Raw genomic sequence first — 23,247 nt, forward strand, 5'->3', positions numbered from 1 at the left:
CCCTCATGAACAGACGAGTACCTAACATGAAGAATGACACCAGACCCACACCCATGAGAGCCACACAAGATGCCACCACCACACTTCCATGTAGAAAACAGACTCACACCCACTCAGAAGATGAGACACGACCATGGACCAGAAGCTGCACTGTAGCTGCATCACTACCCACTTCAAACCCCTCCGAGCCATACATGAAGCAAACTGACACCCACTATGAAGATGCAGCAAGACCACGAACTCAGAAGCCAAACAGCAAGATCACAGCTCACCAACTCAAATCCCCCAGCAACTAAGACTAACCTGAGCACAACCAAGCCCCACCTGAACAGAACACGCCTCCAACCAATCAGAACACGGCCAACCCCCAACCAATCAGAACACAGCCAAACCCCTACCAATGAGAACACACCCCCACCCAATCAGAACACAGCCAAGCCCCACCCAATCAAGTCCCACCCCCACTAGCAGTTAAAAGGAAGAAGCAACTGCAATGTCACATCACTCTGAGAAGCAAGAGCCGAAGACAGAAGCCTGAAGATGATGAATGAGACTTCATCGAAACCTTGCCGAGATACTTCGAATCTTACGCGGGAGAAAACCCGAACAACCAAAGATCCACATATATATATATATATGATGAAGTCTCATTCATCATCTTCAGGCTTCTGTCTTCGGCTCTGTGCTTCTCAGAGTGATCACATATCATATATATATATTGGAAGCCTACTTTAAATGCAAACCTGGCTTCCATGTCATGCCATCTATACCATCTATACTAGTACGAAGAAGGAAAACTTGTTCTTTTTCTTGTATTTATGTTATTTATTTGTTTGTTTGTTTATTTTCATTGGTCTTCTTTGCTTTTGAGAACTGTCTTTTCTGAGGGGGCTTTCAATATATATTTGACTGCTACACAAAATGTCACAAAAGCATTTACACCAAGATGAGATCATGATCTTTTTGCTACAATTTTTGCTGCAAAAAACAGTTGATCAAAGGATGGTGTACCCTGTAATAGACCAATTTTAATTCTACTTTTCTGGACTCTAGGGATTTCCAAAGAACAGAACAAAACAGGAATCTAATCAAGACTGATTATGCTGGACTTTGTTTTTCTTGTATATTTCTACATTTAGCACACCCAAGAGAAAGAGCCAAAATGTTAGGTTGTTATATATTTAAAAACCATATCAATGATCATTTGGACAAAGGACATCTGTGATTTGCTATGTTATGCTTCAGGCTGTGCATGATAATATGGCTTTCTCACGTGATGTGCTATCATTGGGCATGCACTATTGGCAACCCTAGTATTAAATACAAGTCTTACCATTCAAGTGATTTCATCATTGGTGACATTATTTCTCTGATCTACGTGATGTCTGATCAAGTCACCTTTAAAAAACTTCTATCTGAAGAACTTCTTGATGATCCCATGTATGTATCTGTCATTCTTAACTCCCTAATCTGGCTGGCTGAAGATAACATATTTTAGGGAAATAATAAATGATTGAAATGTAACTTTTATCTTCTTTCAGTTATTCTATTCTATTTCTGGTATCATAATTATTGGATTAACACCAAGACAATGATTTTGTTCCACTTTATTTCATCTTCATTAAAGCTATATAAGGTCTTGCTTAACAGATACCTGAGTGATTCCCAAGCCTCTGCTTTACAGTTTCTCAATGCTTCTGTCCCAAATTTCCATGACACACTACTTCCAACATAATACTGTATGTCTATAACTGATCAGATCACATCCTGCACAGAAAATTTGTGTGACATAGACCTAAAGTTAATCAATTTATTTTAGAGACTCAACACAAATTCAATGCAGAAGAATTTCTGCTATTTACATTATGTGTCTATATTTTTTTAATAAATTTTTATTGGTTTTTAAGACAAACATAGACAGACAAAACATAAAAACATAAAAGCCATATTCCATATATATACATACAGTGTGTCGGTTGGTTTACAAATTGTTTTGTGCTTCCATTTCGTAGTCTTCAATTACAATTACATTGTATATATTCTCATATTTTCAATCAAATATTAAGTACATTAATATCATTATTAATCAATCATTTGACTATACTTTTATTCATTCATGTTTTATGAAATAATCCATATTTTACTTAATTTGTTTTATAACAGTTCATATTATCATCTCAAATCTATCGTACAATCATTTTGTAGATATAATAAGAAAATAATACATCTTTATTTATTATTTTCTAAGAATCTACATATTTCATTACCATGCTTTATTGTCTAACCATTGATAGAATAGATCCCAAATTTTATAAAATTGTTTATCATCTTGTTCTCTAATTTCAAATGTCAATCTACTCATTTCAGCACATTCCAATATTTTCTTAATGATTTCCTCCTGTAATGGTATTTTCTCATTTTTCCAGTTTTTAGCAAACACAATCCTAGCCACTGTTAATACATTTACAATCAGGTATTTCAATTCTTTATTATATATTTCAGGCAAAACTCCCAATAAAAATATCTCTGATTTCAAGTCTATATGCTTTTTTGTCATTTTTTCCAACCACGTGTGGATTTTAGTCCAATATTTTTTGGCATCTGCACAAGTCCACCACATATGGTAATATGAGCCTGGTATCTGATGACATTTCCAACCTTCTTTGGATTTGTTCTTGAAAATTCTTGCTATTCTTCTCGGGGGGAAATGCCACATGTAAAACATCTTATACAAATTTTCTTTATATGCTGTTGACATTGTCATCTTATAATTTTGAGACCACAATTTTTGCCATTTCTCTAGATCAATCCCATGTCCAAAATTCTTCCCCCAAGCAATCATAGTTTCTTTAACTTGTTCTTCCTCTAGTTTAATTTCCAGTAAATAACCATATTGTTTTTTAATCACTTTTTCATCAGTACCTGTCAAAATCTTGTCTAAATCAGTCAGTTTATCATAGAAACCTTCTGTTTTAGAATCTTCATCATACCTTGAATGTATTTGTGCATATGAAAACCAATTCATCTTTATACCTTGTTCCTCTAATTTTTGCATAGATTTAAGTTCACCCTTTTCATTCAATATTTCACCATATCTAACTGTTTGTTTCTTTTTATATATTATAGGATAAGAAAATGCTTCAATAGTCAGACTGGAATTTTCAAATAACACTGCCTTTTTGTCTTCTCCCAATTTAACCACAGAGACTCCCATATATAGTGTCTTCTAAAATACCCCTGTGTTTTAGTTCCTTTATACCATAGAAAAGCATGCCACCCCAACAACAGATCATGACCTTCTAATGTCAACAATCTAGTATTTCTTAATGTTATCCATTCCTTAACCCACATCAAATTTGTAGCTTGGTAATACAACTCCCAATTAGGCAAACCAAATCCTCCTCTTATTCTGGCATCTTGCAAAATTTTAACTTTATTCTCGCTTCCTTACCTTGCCATATATATTTCAACACAATTTTATTTCAATCTTCAAAATAACCTTTTCCAAGCCTAACTGGAATTGTTTGGAACAAATATAAAATTCTGGGTAGTATATTCATCTTGATTGTTGATATTCTCCTATTAATGACAGTTGTAAATTCTCCCATTTCGCGAAGTCTAGCGCTATCTGCTGCTTAAGTTTGATATAATTATTCTCTTTTAGTGTACTACATCTTGCTGTCAACTGTATCCCCAAGTACTTGATCTTATTCGTGACCTGAATTTTCAGTACCTCCACCAGTTCTTCCTTTTGTTCTGATAGCATATTCTTTGTCAAGATCTTTGTTTTAACTTTATTTATTTTCAAACCAGCCACCTTTCCATATACCTCTTTCTTTTCTATCAGTTTTGATGCTGTTTCTAGTGGGTCTTCTAAAATGAAAACCACATCATCTGCGAATGATTGCAACTTGAATTCTTCCTTTTTAATTTTCATCCCTTTTATATCCTTTTCTTCTCTAATATTTCTGTTTAACACTTCCAAGGTTAACACAAACAACAAGAGTGATAGTGGGCACCCTTGTCTTGTTCCTTTTCTTATATCAATAGAGTCTGTCAGTTTTCCCTCTATCATTTCCTTTGCTGTTTGGTTATGATATATAGCTTCTATTGCTTGAATAAATTTTTTACCAAAGCCCATCTGTTCCAGCTGTAATAACATGAATCGCCAATTCACATTATCAAATGCCTTCTGTGCATCTAAAAATATCAAAGCCATTTGCTTTTCAGGGTGTGCCTCGTAGTATTCCAAAGTGTCCAAGATTGCTCTCATATTGTCTTTATTTTGTCTCTTTGGCAGAAATCCATTTTGATCAGGGTGGATAAAATTGTTTAAGTATTTTGTAAGTCTTTCTGCCAATATTGAAGCAAAAATTTTATAATTTGCATTTAGTAAGGACATAGGTCTACAGTTCTTGATTTGTAATGGATTGGCCTCCGCTTTTGGGACAAGTGTAATATAAGCTTCTGACAATGATTTGGGTATCTTCTTCTTCAATATAACTTCATTCATAACTTCTAGCAGTGAAAATTCAATGATTCTTGTAGTGTTTTATAAAATTCTGCCAGAAGTCCATCTGGGCCTGATGCCTTTCCATTGTTTTGCTTCTTAAGTGCTTCAGTTAACTCCATCATCGTTCTATTGCTTTCTAACATTGTCTCAATCTCTGTAGGTATCTGGGGTAGATTAGAATTCTGTAAGTACTGTTTAACTCTTTCCTCATCAATATTCTCTTGTGTGTATAGTTTCCCATTATAGTCTCATATAATTTCCTTCTTGTCTTTACTACCATACTTGGTGGTAAACTTGGCCTTGGTCATCTATTAATTGCAATATTTCCTTGATTCTTTCTCCTTTCTCAATTTGTATGCTAACCATCTACCTGGCTTATTTGCATCTTCAAAATAGTTCTGTTTTGCACCTCTGATTTTCTGTGCTAGTTCTTCTTTTTTCCATTAGTCCCATTTTATGTTTAATTATATCCATCTTTAACTTAATGTCCTTTTTCTGTGGCATTTTCTGTAGCTCTTTTTCAAGTCCTTTATACTCATCATCTAAAGCCTTAGAGGCTAGTCTTTTCATGGTATTTCTTTTCCTTGTATAGTCTATTAACAAGCTTCTGGCATATGCAGCCCATACATTCTGCATTGATGTATCTTCTTTTTTGTTTTCTCTAAAGAAAAAAACCAATTCTTTCTCCATCCACTGTGTGAAGTCTTTTTTCTTTAATATAGTATTATTTAACATCCATCTAGATCTTCTTTTTTTTCATTTCCATTTAATTGTCATTGGATTGTGATCTGCCCTAGTACTTGTTTCAATATTTATTTCTTGCGTTTTGGCTAACAATTCTATTGACATCCATATCATATCTTTTCTGGACCATGATAAATGTCTGTTTGAATAGAAGGTGTATTGTTTAGTCTTAGCATTTCTTTCTCTCCATGTATCTTTTAAATTTATTTCATCTATCATTTTAAAACAGGATTTAGGGAGAGTCTTTCTGTTTTGCTTTGTTGTTTTCTGTACTGTATAGTCCAATTTATTATCTACAATTCCATTAAAGTCTCCCATCACAACAATATTAGCATAGTCCAGTTCAATTATTTTCATATGTAATTTTCTATAAAATTCTTCTTGATTGTCATTTGGGGCATAGATTGCAATTTGGAGTGTTTTCATATTATTGTCCATTATTTCCACCATTAGTAATCTTCCATTGTCATCAGTATAGATCAATTTTGCTGGGATATCTTTAATGTATAAAACCACTCCTCTTTTCTTGCATTGTGTCAAAGAATTAAATATTTTCCCTAATTTTGGCTGTATCAGCAATTGTTCATGTTGCTTTTTAATATGTACTTCTTGTAGGCAGATTATATCAAATTTTAATTTCTCTAATTTATGGAAAGTTTTCCTTCTTTTAACAGCTGAGTTAAGTCCATTTATGTTAATTGTAATCAGTTTCTTTCTCTTCCATGGTTATATTTTGTAGTTAGGTTTAGCAGCTCTTGTAGTTCTTGGTTCACACTGTTCTTTGACTTCCACCTTTCTGCCTACTGCACCTTCTTCCTTTTCAGTCACCATTTTGCAGTCCTCTTGGAATTCAATTAGTGACATTTCTTTTTCTGCCTCCTCCTCTTTCCTTCCAAAATATTCTGTATAAAATAATACAGCTTTTTCAACTGAGTCAATTCTATGTCTCTGTTCTTGCCATGTGAACATTAAATCTTCTGGAATCATCCATCTATAGTTCACCTCTTTTTAAAGTAGAATTTTAGTCAGAAATCAGTATTCTCTTCTCATCTTTCTCACTCTTCTGGGTACTTGTTTCAAGACCACAATCTTCTTGCCTTTATATTTCAATGTTTTTTCTCTTACCACTTGCAATATTTGTGTTTTAATGGCTTTCTTTGTAAATCTGATGTGAACTTCACTTGGTAAGCTATTTCTCATTGCATACTTTGTGAAGACTCAATAAACCTCATCTATTCCATCCATCATCTTCTCTTTAGTTATTTCCAGAGGTTCAGCCAAAATTTCTATCATTATCTCAGCTAGGTTTTGTCCCTTTTCTTCCTCTATGTTTTGGAATCTGAGATAAAATTCTGATCTGTCCATCTCCCATCTCAACACCCCACTTTTATCTTGTTCAACCACAGTTAATCTGCTATCAATATCTCCAATCTTCTTATCTCTTTGTTTATCTTCTTCAATTTTTTGGAATCTCTCATCATACTTCATCATCATTAGTTGAATGTTCACCTTTTCATCAGTTTTTCCTGTTTTTGTTCAATGTTCTCTGTTCTCTTTTCAATATTCTCTGTTCTTTTTTGTATATTTTGGATTCCTTGCATAATCATCTGCAGCATGACTTTTTCCTGTTCTTTTTCTTGCTGTAGCATTGTCCGTATTGAGCGTTGTCCTCCAGATGGTGAAGAGGAAGAAGTAGAAGTTGAGAAACCAGGGGCTGTTGGTTTCCTACTCATTTCAGACAATTCAAATCTTCAGGTTCTTCTAGACTTTAATCTACTTGTGAAATAACCAATTGTAATTCCAAGTAAAACTAGTGGGAAAAAAGAAGCCAAATAATAATAATAATAATAATAATAATAATTTTTCAGGTTCTTGTATACCTTAATCCAATCGATTGGTTAGATAGCAGTAAAAACTCAAAAATGGAAGAAAAGACCATAAACCCACAAAAAAGAAAAAAAATGTTAAATCCTGGAACAGGAGGAAAAATAAAAAATAAAAAACTAAAGAAGAGAAAAGAAAAGTCCTTCAGGCTCTTCAACACCTTAATCCAATTAAAAAGTCTCAGGTATAAAAGCATGCATAACAACAAAAAAAGAAAGCCACACACACAAAAAAACAATATGGAAGGTAAATAGAAAAAAAATACAAGGGAGGGAGAGAGAAAAAAGAAAAGAGACTACTCCCTTTAAAAAGGAAAAGAAAAGGAAGGAAATCATTAATGCTAAAGCTTTTCCTTTAAAATAAAATGCAAACGTAAAAATTAGACTTCAAAAACAAAAAGCATCTACAATAATATTCTCCCATGCTCTTCCCTCTATCTTATCAAACAGGCAATGTCCTTGAAAAGAAGTCTCAGTTCTTTCTCAGCTTTGTCTGGTCAAGAAAAAAAAGAGATAGACTATTTCCAAGACTCTAGTTGGCAGTGTTACAAAGTTTCTTCTGCTTTCACTTTCACCCTCCTTTTCCAAACAAGATATAATAAAAATTAATTAAAAATGGAAGAAGATATTTAAAAAGATGACTAGAAGGGAGTCTCTAGCCTAAAATATTATAAAGTCAAAAGGAAAGAAAGAATAGGTGGAAGAAGAGAAAAAAAATAGTCCCGTTTCAAAATCTAAAATCATGTGTAAAAAATCCAGCAATGAGAAAAAAAAATTACTTTGACTTCCTGTTTAAAATTGCTGCTTAATCACTTCTGTCAAAACTTTTACAGATTATTTCTTTTCCTTAGGGTGTCCTTTCAAATCTTAAAATAAAGAAAAAATTTTCACCAACCAGCACACTTTCTCTTTCCGTTCTCTTTCATTTTGGAGCTGTCCCAACTTCAGGGACTTTGCAGTGTCCCTGAGATCAACAGAATGCACTCTTTACATTCACCATCTCTTCAGGATGGTTTAGATCCGTTTGGACCATCCAGGAGCAAAGATATCGGCAGCGATCTCAGATCTCCAAGATTGCATGCCGTATCGTCGTGACGCCCATTATGTGTCTATGTTTATAGTTTTGGATCTATGTCTCTGTTTTTTATTGATTTATTGCCTGGAATTCATCAGTGAAAAATAGGAAGAGATCTAATAGTTGCCCAGCCAATAGTTGTCCATTACTTTTACAATATTTAGAAAGGATTTTGTGTCTTCCACTGAATTTTCCCTTGACAAGTGTTGGGGTCTAGTCCATCTGAAACTTAACCCTTCTCTAGTCAAAAACTCTGGATGATGACTGGACAATGTTTCCTTCATAGGTTTTAGAAATTACCACTCCTAATAAGGCTCAACATAAAACATCTGTTCTTTCAAAATGAGATAGAAATATCCCAATACTATAAAACATTGCAAAAGATAATTTAGCGTAGTCAAAGATATGGATACCAAAGAGGTTATATGCCAAATAGCTGGCTCTATATTGAATTTATGGCATAGAGAGGACAAGGTTTTTTTTTCTACAGATTGTCTATCCTTGGGGGGGTTTCAGAGTTTATTTTTTCTTATTGCTGTTGACAAAAATTAATAAATTGAAATGTAATAAATTGTCTCTTTGGAAATGCAGTCATTGTAACAGATGCATTACTCTCCCTTGAAGTTTATTGCAACAGAACTATTTGCATATTTTGTCCTTGGTCTTTGCTGTAAAGGAAATCAATGAAAATTCTGAGATCTTGCCAAACGTCACTCTGGGTTTTGGGATATTTAATAGTTATTTCATGGCAACGTAGACCTACCTTGCTTCTATGGAGCTTCTTTCTTCACATGACAGATTTGTTCCTCATTATAAATGCAGCACCAACCAAAACTCAATTTGTGTTATTGCTGGACCTAATTCTCATATCTCTCAGGTTATGGCCAACATTCTGAGCATTTACAAGATTCCACAGGTAAAACCTGCTTAAGGTAAAAGCAAAAATCCTATTGAAATGTGAGTTCCTCTTTACAGAAACTTTCTGGATTGGTTGTAAATTAATGTTAATTGAACATTAGTAACATCTGGCTTGAAAATTATGCTGAGTTTGAGGATCTTGTTTCCATTTTTTTAAAAAAAGATAACAAGATGAATCTGCTTCAAAGAGACATTTTTTTTCACTTTGAGATATCTCTGTTGATTAGGTAATAACAAAAACTAATCTGAGAAGAAATTGAAACATATTATTTGTCTTGGAGATAAAAGTCATTCACTTATAATAAAGAAAGAATGTATGACTGAATGGTTATTTATACATTTATTTTGTAATGTGTATTTTATTCATACAAATATTTCAAAATAGCATTTTGGTTTACCTGCAGATAACTCTTCTGTTGAAACTAGGAAGTTTTTTCCTGATCCTTTGTTTTCCCTATCCCTCAGTGAAATCTGAAACAGTTCATTTGATAAGATTTGGAAACTGCCCCTAGATGGTAATTATAATTATACAGAAGATATAGAAGTAATATAATATAGTTATAATAATGGACAGGAGTACTACTTCCATGTCAAATATATTTGGTTCATAAGAAGTAATAATATAATATAGATAACTGTAGTTTAGATAATCACTGTTACAATAGTTTCATCCAGGAAAAAAATATGATTACTTCAAGCAATGTGTTCATTCTACAACATATGCACCAACATTTTTTTGTTCTTCAACCTAAACTTTTTTTAAAAAGTGTCTTATAAATATGATGGTGTTCCTTAGCAATCTTACAAAAATCATGTTAGAAAAGTCTGCTGTGATGTGGTAAGTTTTGTGAAATCATAAAGGAATAACAAAATAGTGCAATGAGGCATTATTTTTAAATTTTTCACTAATGGAAATTTGGTGTAAAAAAAACGTTAAGAAGTTACATAGATCATCAAATTCTGCCAAAGGAATTGTTTGTTAGCCATTCGTCTCTATTATTTTGTCTGGATAGAGCAGCAGTGTGGTGATTCCAAAGACACAAGAAGTGTGGTAGAAAAGAAATAAAAATGTTAGATCAATCCTGTACATCTACTCTAACCATTCTTTATACCTCTCTGATGCTCCCTAGAGAGAGCCTATCTAGCAAAAGCAATAGCACTTATATACCACTTCAGAGAACTTTTCAGCCCTCTCTAAATGGTTTACAGAGTCAGCATATTGCCCCCAACAATTTGGGACCTCATTTTACCCACCTCAGAAAGATAAAAGGCTGAGTTCACTTTGAGCTTGAGGAGATTTGAACTGCCATCTTGCAGGCAGCTGGCAGCCAGTAGAAGTAGTCTGCAGTACTGCACTCTAGCTACTGCTCCACCATGGTTCTACATAATACTTCACTGTTTTCCCAAATCTAATGAATTCTGCCCACACTGAAGATGATCAAATTGCATCATAACAGTTTTAGAACCAATGGATTTCCAAAAATGGTGACCATCTTGGGCCATTAATTTCAAAGAAATTAGAGTAACATCCTCAATGAGTACTATATAAGGCTTAAAATCATACATAACTGTATGATTTAGTCAGATTTAACTATATCAAGTTCATATGCCTAATTTTGCATTTTCTTTTTCTCCTAAGTTCACATATGGCTCTGCTCCAGTGATGGATAATGTGATTCATACAGCTTTTGTCTATCAGATGTTTCCAAATGAACAACTTCAAATTACAGGGATTCTCCAGTTGCGGCTTCATTTTAAGTGGACCTGGATTGGGATAATTTTTCAAGAAAATGAAATTGGTGAACAATTTATGAGGGAAGTGCTTATCATGTTTTCCCAAAATGGAATCTACTTCGATTATATTAAGGTGTTTCCAACAGTAGCTTTTTCAAATGAGATGGGAGAACAAATCAATAATTTTGTTAAAGTATGCAAAGTCATTATGAGAAGTACATCCAATGTTGTGATTGTATATTGTGAGAATCAGGTCATGGCTCTTTTCAGAATGATCTCTGTTTCAGAATATTGGGAAGCCACAGTTGAGAGGAAAGACAAAGTTTGGATTTTCCCAGCCCAGATGGAGTATACTTCAATTTCATTTCAAAGAGACTGGAATATGGATTTTATCCATGGTGCTCTTTCTTTTGTGGTTTCATCAAAAGAAGCATTAGGGTTTAATAGATTTCTTCAGATGAGAAACAGTGTTTCCAAAAACGAAGACAGTTTTTTAAGAGTTTTTGGGAAGCAAGTCTTTGAATGCTCTTTCTCAAAATCCATTTTAAACCCAAAGTCGGAGAAATGGTGCACTGGGGAAGAGAAATTAGAGGCTCTTCCACACTCTGTTTTTGAATTGAGTATGACTGGACAAAGTTACAGTGTCTACAATGCAGTTTCTGCTGTAGCACATGGTCTACAAGCTTTCCTTACATCCCATTCCAAATATCACGTATCAGCAGCAGATAGTGAGAAACAGAAGCTTTTCAATCATCATGTATGGAAGGTATGCTCTTCTTTCTTTCTTTCTTTCTTTCTTTCTTTCTTTCTTTCTTTCTTTCTTTCTTTCTTTCTTTCTTTCTTTCTTCTCTCCCTCCCTCCCTCCCTCTTTTAATATTATTACAAATGACTTCAGGCAAAGAACATATCCAATGTATCTTCTTCCTCTTAAGCACCTGAAGGGAAGATCAAAAGAAACGAATAGGAATCAAAAAGACCTAGATTTTAGGAGAAATTTCCTGACAGTGAGAACAATTAATCAATGGGATAACTTGCCTTCAGAAATTGGGGGTGCTCAAACACTTGATACTTTTAAGAAGAGGTTGGACAGCAATTTGTTTGGAATGGTGTAAGGTTTCTTGCTTGGACAGGGAGTTGGACTAGAAGACTTCCAAGGTAATTCCCAACTCTGTTATTCTGTATCCTGTATTCCTATTTTCCCCATAACAACATTGTGAGGTGAGGTGATTGGTCCAATGTCTCCAAGTTGGCTTTTATGCCCAAGGCAGGACTAGAACTCATGGTCTCCTGCTTCCTATTCTGCTGCCTTAACCTCTAGACCAAACTGGCCTACTAATGTAGGAGATGATTTTGCTTCCATATCTACCATTGTTCACAAATTTTGTAGAAACCAGTTTTAGCATAATGCTAGAGGAATGACAGGTGGATCAGAATGCGCAGAAAATTTATCCCAGCTTTTTGTAATTGCAAGAGGCTAGGTTTCTATGAATATTTAATGTTGAGAATTGGAAAAAACTTATTTTTCCTCTCTCTTGTGATGACCTGAGACATAGCACAAAGGTAACACAGTCAGATAATCAGTAGAAGTCCCTTTATTAGCTCCAACTTTGTCCCCAATATCCTGGTTACCTTCTGGCTGGAAAAAAAAAAACTGTCCCAAGAACAGCCTTTGGCTGCAGAGAATCAAGTCCAAAATATGGTCAACAAAAACTGTAACTATAAGTCAATCAAGGCAAAAAGAAGGAAATTAGTCCGATAGGGCAAGAGCAAGAATTCCAGACGTGAAGGCATGGCAATAACTCCACTTGGTTGGGAAGTTGCCAGGAGCACAAATAAGCAAAGTCAACACAAGATAAATTCACATTTGCTCCCAGCAGCTGCCACACTCTGCATGCATTTCTTTTAAACTCACTTCTCAGCTGTGGCTAATGATGGGAATCAGGGCCTCTTCCTTCCCTGTAAGCCATGCAACCCATGTTTCTCTCTTCTCCATTCCCCCCTTCATGCCCTAGGATGAAGAAGAGGTGGGCCTGGGTCTTCTTCCGGACTCCCTCTTCCATGTTCTGCCCAGCCAGTTTCCTCCACAACCAACGGAGACACACTCCCACTCCCTGTCAGCTGTTCATCTTCCTCCTTGGAATTCAGATTCCGACAAGGGCATGACATCTCTCTTTAGTATATTGGGAGAGATCTTAATAAGAAGGGAACATTTAGTGACTCTCTAAAATATAAATGATAAATTCTACTGGTTCTAGTTTGCAGCAATAAAATTGTGTCCCCCATATCTGAATGCACCAATTATCACATTAAGCAAGAGGAAAACCTTCTGTGCACCAATTCCACCTGCACTTTTTACAACTTTGTAAACACCAAACTAAAAGACTCAAGGTCCATCCCACCCCTGATAGGACCTAATGGTAAAGACTGCAATGACGACACCATTAAAGCCAACATCTTTAACACATTCTTTGGCTCAGTATTTGTAAACAGCAATGGATCATGCCCAATATTTCCTAGCCGAACCACAGACAACTACAACGATCTAATACATATTGATTTTACAGAAGACAATGTTGAAAAAGAACTACACAATCTAAAAACAACTCTATTGGACCAGATGGAATATGTGCCTACTTCTTAAAAAAGCTATCCACTGCCATAGCCGAACCTCTAAGCATAATCTTTGAAAAATCTTTCAGGACCAGCTCCTTGCCTAACCTATGGTCACAAGCCACGGTCATCCCCATCTTCAAAAAGGGAGACCCCAGCCTAGTTGAAAATTATAGACCAATCTCCTTATGCTGCGTCACCTGTAAAGTCATGAAATCAATTATTAACCAATTCATTATCCTCCACTTAAAGACAAACAATCTACTCTCTAATAACAATTTGGTTTCAGAAAAAAACCAATCCTGTCCTGTAATCTGCAACTCTTACACTGCAAAAACATATGGACTACACAACATGATCAGGGCAAAGCAATAGACACAATCCTGAAAGACTTCTGTAAAGCCTTTGATTCAGTGGTACACGACAAACTACTCCTAAAACTAAAATCTTATGGTATCTCTGGACACCTGCATAACTGGATAGAAGCATTCCTGTCAAACAGACAACAAATGGTCAAAATAGGGAGTGTCCTATCAAATTCTGTACCTGTCAATAGTGGTGTCCCCCAAGGCAATGTTCCAGGACCAACTCCCTTCATACTCTACATAAATGACCTTTGTGATCATATTAAGAGCAATTGTGTTCTTTTCGCTGATGATGTAAAGCTGTTCAATACCACAGACAATACTGCTACCCTTCAGAAAGATCTTGACTATGTATCAGAATGGTCAAACAAATGGCAACTTCAAATCTCAACGAATAAATGCTCTGTCTTACATATTGGCAAAAAAAAATCAGAAAATAAAATACAAGCTGAATAGTCAAGATCTTGTTGATGATCCAAGCTCTGTAAAGGACCTTGGAATACTCATCTCTAATGATTTAAGTGCTAGAGCCCACTGTAACTATATAGCCAAAAAGGCATTAAGAGTTGTTATCCTAATCTTACATAGCTTTTTCTCTGGCAATATCACACTACTAACTAGAGCATACAAAACATTTGCTAGACCAATACTCGAATACAGCTCATCGGTCTGGAACCCACATTATGTATCTGATATTAGCACAGTTGAGAAAGTCCAGAAATATTTCACAGGAAGAGTTCTCCATTCCTCTACTTGTTGCAGAACACCTTATGTCACCAGACTCGAAATTCTAGACCTAGGAAAGCTAGAACTATTCTGCCTTCAGTCTGATATAAGTATAGTATATAAAATTATACATTGCAACATCCTACCTGTCAATGAATACTTCAGCTTCAACCATAACAACACAAGAGCACACAATAGATACAAACTCACGGTTAACCGCACCAAACTTGATTGCAGGAAATACGACTTCAGCAACAGAGTGGTTAATGTTTGGAATACTCTACCTGACTCTGTAGTTTCTTCCCCAAAGCCCAAAAACTTTAACCTTAGACTGTCTACTATTGACCTCACCCCTTTCCTAAGAGGTCTGTAGGGGGCGTGCATAAGCGCACCAATGTGCCTACCGTCCCTGTCCTAGTGTTTCTTTTATTTTTCTTATATGTACCCATTTCATGTATTCATAACTATGTATATACTTATACCTATTATCTTGTAAGCAATTGACAAATTAAATAAATAAATAAATAAAAAATATCATAATATAAAGCAAACATATTCCATGGAGCTTTCCTTTTAATGGTACTACTATCACTTCTAAACAATTTAAGGATGATGGAAGAAGAATTCTTTCCCTTACACAAATTTGGAAAAATTACACACATTTCTCTATCAAGACTAATAATAATTTTGGAACAGGATTTGTGCCTGTATTATTATCATTATTTCCTCCTTCTACATGTGCCCCTCCTCTAATATTTTAAAATAGCTTTTAAAAAATATACATAACTATGAGAAAGAGAAGAAAGACAAAATGTTGGTGTTTCGTGCACTGACAATGAAAGTTACAAAATGCAGAAGAGAAGCATAATGTTGAGGAAGAAGTTAGAAGTGAATGGTATTTTTGCCAAATGGTACCAAATGGGTGATAAGCTTCTGATTATGGTGACAAATACTTCAGTGTGATAAACACAAAAAGAGCACTGTTAGCCTCCTTTAATAGCTTTGTCTCTCATAGTGATTCTTCTGACCACTTGCCAATTGAAGTGAGGAATAAAGGTAATTATTAGGATAGTTTGGGAATGCAAGAATACCTTTGGAAAATAATATTGCTGTACATTTTTGCCATTCTTGAATACTTCTATTAATTCCTGTCATGTTTTTCCCTTCAGCTTCATCACTACCTGAAAAAAGTTTCATTTAACAACAGTTTTGAAGAAAAAAATTTCTTTGACCATAATGGGAAGGTTGCAACTGGTTTTGATATCATCAACTGGGTCACCTTCCAAAATCTATCCTTTCTTAGGGTCAAAGTTGGAAAAGTAGATCCATCAGTTCAATTTGAAAGCCTTCTCTCTCTATCAGCAGATAATATTGACGGGCCCAATATTTTTAACCAGGTAACATTTATTCATTTTTTTAAGAATGGTTCACTTCACATACTTCAGCTGATATTTAAATGGCTCACTTGAACAGATGCACAAATTAAGGAATCAAGTACATGAAAGGCAAAATTCTTCATACACAGGATTTCAAAGAGGATTTTGCCTAAGAAAAATTAATTTGATATGCTCCTCCTTGAGAGTTAAGTAACACAAATCTTTTATATTTATCAAATAAACAAGAGACTTTTCTATTTACATACCTGATTATTCTAGAAGGATGTTTTAAGGAGTAAACTAAGCCTAGTAAACTAACAAAAAAATTATTGATAATTCTAATAAAAAAAGGAAAGGAAATATTCCTCTAAAATGGCAATGTCTTAGATTGCTAATGTTTAAATTCTAAATATATTGCTTTTTCCTTTACTAACAGACATATCAAATTAATTTTTCTTAGGCAAAATCCTCTTTGAAATCCTGTGTATGAAGAATTTTGCCTTTCATGTACTTGATTCCTTAATTTGTGCATCTGTTCAAGTGAGCCATTTAAATATCAGCTGAAGTATGTGAAGTGAACCATTCTTAAAAAAATGAATAAATGTTACCTGGTTAAAAATATTGGGCCCATCAATATTATCTGCTGATAGAAAGAGAAGGCTTTCAAATTGAACTTCTTTCTCTGTGCAATGATCATTGCTCCTTGGGGTACAGCAAGATCAAAATAGAAGGGAAGCCATTTTGCTGTTATAAATGCCTTCTTTGCCCAGAAGGTAAAATTGCCAACCAGACAGGTAAGAGATTCCATGAAAGAAAAGTTCATAGCTTATAGTTCTGAAAGGGAATAGGTTCAAAATACAATCATCCCTACAGATCCTAAAAAAAGAATTTTTTTTAACAGAACATTCCTGAGATTGTCCCAGGTAAAGATGGCTCCAACTCACAAATATGAAATCAAACAAGGATAAATTGGGTAAACTGAAATACTGTATAGTGAACATAAAAGGTAATCCATAGAGATCCATGCATATACCAGGCACTGCAGAGATCAATACAGTGGCCAATAGATTTGAAGAGATCAGTCTACACTGCAGTATGATAAGGAGAGAGGGAGAGACTTAAGAGAGTGATCAAATTAAAGCACAATATTTATAAATTCCAATACTTGCAAAACAATACTCAGGATCATTTCACCTAAGGTAGAATCCTGTATACCAAATGTTCAGGCTAGCTTTACCAAAAGACATTATCGACATTATTGATTATGCATTCTTATAATTGTGAAAGGCAAAGAACACTAAAAGAAGTCACTATGTTCTTCATTGATTGCATTCTATTTCTGTGACAATCCTTGCCCTATGGAACATTCTCCCCCATGAGACTATTATTGTTGGTGTTGTTTTATTAGTGATATTGTTTTAATTTTTGACTGTTAGATATCTGGAGTTTGGTCTAAGATGAGCAGCTACATACATGTTTTAAACCAATTAGTAAAATATGCATTATGTGAAGATCAAGGGGAAGATAATCAGCAAAAAGGCAAATGGATTCAGAAGAAAGATGCTTGAGAAACAAACTATTACAAAAATTGTGCATGCGGTGTAATATCAAGGTTTGTTTCCTCTAAAGCAATAGTATGAGATTCAATCAAATATCAAATGTGCATATCAAATCATATCATTTCACACCATGTCACAGTATTTTCTAAGGAGTTGATATCAGTCAATTCAGTCAATATAATGAAGGTGAGTCCTGTAATACAATACTTCTGAATTTTGAGGAAGCCTGAGCTGACACATTTTTTTCCTCTTTTAGATTTAGATGACTGTTTCTCATGTCTGGAAGAAAAGTACCCTAACAAGGCCCAAACTCTGTGTATTAAAAAACACACAGTCTTCTTGTCTTACAAAGAACCCTTGGGAATCAACTTGACCAGTGTTGCTTTCCTCTTTTCTTTCATCTCAGTTGTGGTGTTGGGGATCTTCATTAAACACCAGGACACACCCATTGTCAAAGCTAACAACAGAAACCTCACCTATATTCTTATTGCTCTTCTGTTTTCTTTCCTTTGTGTTTTGCTCTTTATTGGGCAACCAGAGCAAATAAAATGTTTTATGTGACAAACTGCTTTTGGAATCAGCTTCTCTGTTGCCCTTTCTTGTATATTGGAGAAAACCACAATAGTTGTTCTTGCTTTCATGGCCACCAAGCCAGGTTCCAAAATGAGGAAATGGGTGGGGAAAAGCCTGGATAATATCATTGTCCTATCTTGCTCCCTAGTGCAAATCACCATTTGTAGTATATGGTTAACAACTTCTCCTCCATTCCCAGATTCAGACATGCACTCAATATCTGATAAAATTTTCCTAGAATGTAATGAAGGTTGAGCCTACATATTTTATATTGTCCTTGGCTATATGGGTTTTTTGAGTGCTATCAGCTTCATGGTGGCCTTCCTTGCCAGGAAGTTACCTGATAGCTTTAATGAAGCCAAATTTATCACCTTCAGCATGTTTGTCTTTTGTAGTGTCTGGGTGTCATTTGTTCCTACCTATTTGAGCACCAAGGGGGGCTGTGGTAGCTGTGGTAGCTGTGGAGATCTTCTCCATTTTGGCCTCTGCAACTGGATTACTGGGCTTCATCTTTTCCCCCAAATGTTACATTATTGTGCTGAGACCTGATTTGAATAGGAAGGAACAACTTGTAAAGAAACAAAAGTAAACTTAAATTCCAGGTTTCTTTTATTATTATTTATTTATGTATTTAGCATTTTACTTCTTAGTCTGTAGTTCAAGCTTTATTCAGATGAACTGGTTTAAATTTGGTTAAGTTTGTTAAGATACAATTTTTTTAACTTAAAATAATCCATGTATGCACTGCAGTGTTGGGATGCAGCCAGTTCACACTAGTTCTAGTGAACTGGTAGCTTCAACGATCAGTTGGCCCTGCCTACCTGCTCCTGCTGTTTCCTGTCCTATTTTCCTGTTTTTTTTTAGCTCAGCTGATTTGTATGGCAGAGCTGTTTTACTCACCAGCACTGACATAGAAGGTAGGTTTTTAAGCTTAAAATGAGTAGTTTTTGAATTCTGTGTGCATGCTCTCATAGAACTGGTAGTAAAAAAATTTGAATCCCACCAATGATGCACTGCATAAGAAACACAACTACTTCATTATCTTAGCAGTAGATACATTTTCTTAAAAAAAAATAGGACTAGCCATATATTAATCTTTCATGTATTTATATTTGATGTCAACTATTCTAGGCAGTTAAATGTTACATTATGTAGAAAAAGATCAGTTTGAGGAAAAATCTCACTTCCACACAAACTATTGAGTTTTCAAATTAGAATTCCAGAGGGGGAAAAAGATTGAAAACTCCCTGCCCCTTCTTCCCAGCTTTTCTCTGAATTCACAAAATGCTTTTTCCAGCGATTACTTTTTTTTATTTTTGTCAACAATACAAAACCATGTATATATGGTTCATATATATTCAATGAGTCCATCATTATATCAGACATTTTAACACCAGAAAACAATAAAATCTATATTGCAGTTATTATAATAAATATAGAAATAGAATAACATAAAGATGGATATTTTAATGAAATGTTTAAAACAAACAAGCACAAATTGGAATAATTAGGTTATCTAAGTACCACAAAGAGAACAAAAGAGAAGAGTATTTTCCCACTGATCTATATGAATTTCAAATTTCATTGTATTTGTAGAATGCAATGACAATAAAGGTATTCTATTCTATGTAGTACACTAGAACATGGCTGAAGAAAAAGAACAAAGAAAGAGCTTATAAAACTGGAAAACTATAGAAACTCACTACAAATGTTTATAAGAGCTATATAAATATAATAGCATAAAAAGGAATAAATTAATCTTGTTAGAAGAATTGTATATTTTTCCCAATAATAAACAATAAGGTTGTATTCTCTCTCTGTACATCAGGACTAGTATTCCAGGGATTCAGACCAGTTTGGGAGAACCTCTAGGGAAAATTTTAAGCGGTTCATAGAACCAGTAGGGAAAATTCTGACTGGCCCTACCCACCAGCCTCCACTCTTGATAGAACAATGGGAAAACATACATTTGAAAGAATTGAAATTCACACTATGGAATTGTGGGAAGAAATATCCATCTGGTTCAGTTCCAAGCTGGGATTAAGACCCTGGAAACAAAATGGAGGCTGATTGGAAAGATGATTTAATGATGAAGCAGAACCAGTAAGCACATGGTTCTGGTGCAGCTGACCACATGGAGTTGAGAGTGGGGGGTGGGTTTATACCTTCTCTTGAGCTTTGCACTTGAGTTTCCTGTTCCTGTGCAAAAACATGTATTCTATTGGCTGTTGTCAGACTCACATGGAGCCATGTAGGGGTTATGTAGGGGTCATGGCTGGCTCTATAGACAAGGTACAAATCCTAGGAGTTGTCTGAGCTCCCAGGTTTGGTTAAAATTTGGATGGCTCTGATATGATGCAATGACTGAAATACCCTTAGGAATTTGTGCAATGTAGTGAGCTCTGTGTCTTCTGCTAAATGGTAGTGGGTTATTACCAGGGGTGGGATTCTACCAGGTTGCACCTATTCACTTGAACCACTTGTTAACATTCTAAGCAGTTCAGGGAACCAGTTGTTAGAAGAAATTACTGGTCTAATCCTGTAAGAAAGGCAGGAAGGAAACATTCTGGTGTTGCTTACAAAAACTGCCTCTCCATTAACCCTTATTACATGCTTGGCAGGACTAGACTTCCTGTCTCAGGAACATCTCTGGAGTTTTTTTTTCTTCCTTTGCTGGTATTTTGCTTGTGTGGAGTGACCATTCAAAGTTACAATGGCACTGAAAAAAGTGACTTATGACCATTTTCCACACTTACAACTGTTGCAGCATCCCCACAGTCATGAGAAGCCAGGCGAGGAGATGTGTGCCTTGATGTGAATGATATTGAGTTGGCCGCGCTCAGCCAATAACATGACCACCAAGCCACGTCCACCTAGTCACATGACCACCAAGCCATGCTTACCAACTAAGCCACGGCCATAGAACTGGTTGTTAAAAATTTTAATCCCACCTGTGATGACCCAGAGTATATCAGAAATATAACAAAACCAAAAATGTAACTAAAAGTCCTATAATGCCTTCAATTTGGCTTCACTGTTTAATTGTTCACAGTGGAGGAGTAAACTATTTTCAAAATAACATTTCAAAGGGAAAGCTCAAATTCCAAGAACCAATAACGAAGCAAAAACCGCACTGAATAAAGTTCCACGACAGACCAGGATAGACAATTGCCCACTTCAGGAAGATAATGGGAACAGTCTGTTGGAAGAATGCTAACCAAGATAAACTTTCTTTAGGAATAAAACACTAAATTGTCTCCAGCATCTATTAGCACTCAGGTCCAACTTTTTATGCAGATCTCACACCTGCAATCCATGAAGAGGATCATGGCCCTCTCCTCCTGAGTAGACCACATTTTACCCTAATCCTCTTCTCCCTGTGTGCCTTAGGATGGATAGTTGATGGGCCTGGGTCTCCTCTGACTGCTCAGCCAGTCTCTGCCCTTCCCCAGCCTCCTCCACCACCTCTGGAGCCACACTTCCATTCCCTGTTGACTGTTCTTCCTCTTCCTCAGAGTCAGTCTCCACCAGTGGCATGACCTCCACCGCTGGTTATTACATCCTGAGGGATCATGTCCTGTTCTTCTTAATCCCATCATCCTGAAGCTTAAGGTATTTTATTTTGCAGATAAGCTTCCCAGTCTTTCTTAATGGGCACAAAACATCTGCTGTTTGGGGAGGGGCTATTAAGAGTGAGTCTGCTTCCTGCCTCTAAAAAAACATGTTTCTCCATTTATCATTTAGGGAAATATTCTGCCTTTTTAAATATTACTCAAAATATTTCATTCTTCTAGGAGGGGGAGTTGCTTCCCACAGTATTTAAAAGAGAAACTTTATAAAATGATGTACTAGTGATATATAACATCAGAAAAATTATTTAGAATGTATAAAGATGCTTTCCATTTATGTTGGAAATGTGGACAATGTGAGTGGTCATGCTAATATGCTTGGTGTCAGGGTTCCAGCAGAAAGTATTTTGTTTTGTCTACAAAATCCCATACATTACAGTAAGAAAGAAATTATGATGTAACTTTAGAGAGTAAAATATAAACATATCTATGTATTTTAACTGCTGTTAGAAGGGAAGTCATATTTTTATGACTATCTCCATTTATTCTTCTTTCTGCTCTATTTATTTTGCTTTATTTATTTTTCACTTTTTTTCCTTATTTTTCATTTCTTCAATTCAAAATTGATTCAAAATTGTTTTTATTCTGTTGAAAACTTTTTTAAATTTTAATTTATATAGTATAAATATAAATATTTAAAGGATTGTTAACCGGACAAAAGTAACATTCTTTTGATGATGTAAAACCATGAACAATTTCTGATAGACAATCAAGCTTTTTAATTCAATGTGGTTATTTTCTCATTTTAGAAGCCGACTTCAATTGCAAAACTATTTTAAATTTCATGCCATTTATTGTATATGAATATAAACTCAGGGAAAGTTGTTTGTTTTTCTTCTTTTTCTTATTTATTTATTTTTCCTTGGTTTTCTTTGCCTTTGAGAGCAATCTGCTGCTCTCAATCTGTTTTGGATGAAAGCTACAAACCATTCACACCAATGTGGGATCAATTAATTTTTGCTGCAATTTTGGAAAGCATTGATCAAGAGATGTGCCCCATAATTTACCATGTTTAATTCTACTCCAATTGACTCCAGGGAGTTCCAAAGAGCAGAGCAAAACAGGAACATACCCAACCCAGGCTGACTGATGTTATTAATATTCCTTGTTACTAAGCATATTCAAATATGAAACTTGAAGACCAAGTTGCATGAGTCTGACTGTTTTTCTTATACTTTTCTGCATTCAGGTCAACAAAGAGAAAAAGCCAAAATGTTAGATTGTCCCACATATACATTAAGGATCATTTTGGCAAATCACTGATATGATTTGCTATGTTACTCTTCAGGTTGTGGGTGATAATATTACTCCCTCAGATCATATGCCATGATACTAAATGCATCATCAACAAACCTAGTATTAAATACAAATCTTATCATTCAGGTGATCTCATCATTGGTGGCATTGTTTCTCTGATCTACATGATGTCTAATCTGATTACCTTCAAAAGAATTCCATCTGAAGAACTTCTTCTATGTGGTTATCCTTCTCAATTATACAGCCTGCCAAATCTAGCTGAATAATCAGTCAAGGTATTTTGGG

The 23,247-nt window shown here is 35.1% G+C and overlaps 1 protein-coding gene and 1 pseudogene across 1 annotated transcript in view; both read left to right on the forward strand.

Annotated features, from left to right (window-relative positions):
- The first annotated feature begins 1,276 nt into the window (after nucleotides 1-1,276).
- Nucleotides 1,277-23,247, forward strand: part of LOC113449924 (vomeronasal type-2 receptor 26-like) — a 38,158-nt gene continuing 16,187 nt past the window's right edge. The window contains exon 1 of the mRNA XM_087917268.1: nucleotides 1,277-1,440. Within this exon, the coding sequence (XP_087773394.1) occupies nucleotides 1,277-1,440 (164 nt within the window). The remainder of the gene's footprint in view (nucleotides 1,441-23,247) is intronic.
- On the forward strand, nucleotides 8,219-21,615 carry LOC113449922 (vomeronasal type-2 receptor 26-like; annotated as a pseudogene).

Source organism: Pseudonaja textilis, chromosome Z (genome assembly GCF_049901715.1).
Source record: "Pseudonaja textilis isolate UNSWEBS1 chromosome Z, rPseTex1.2, whole genome shotgun sequence".
Taxonomy (NCBI): Eukaryota; Metazoa; Chordata; class Lepidosauria; order Squamata; family Elapidae; genus Pseudonaja; species Pseudonaja textilis.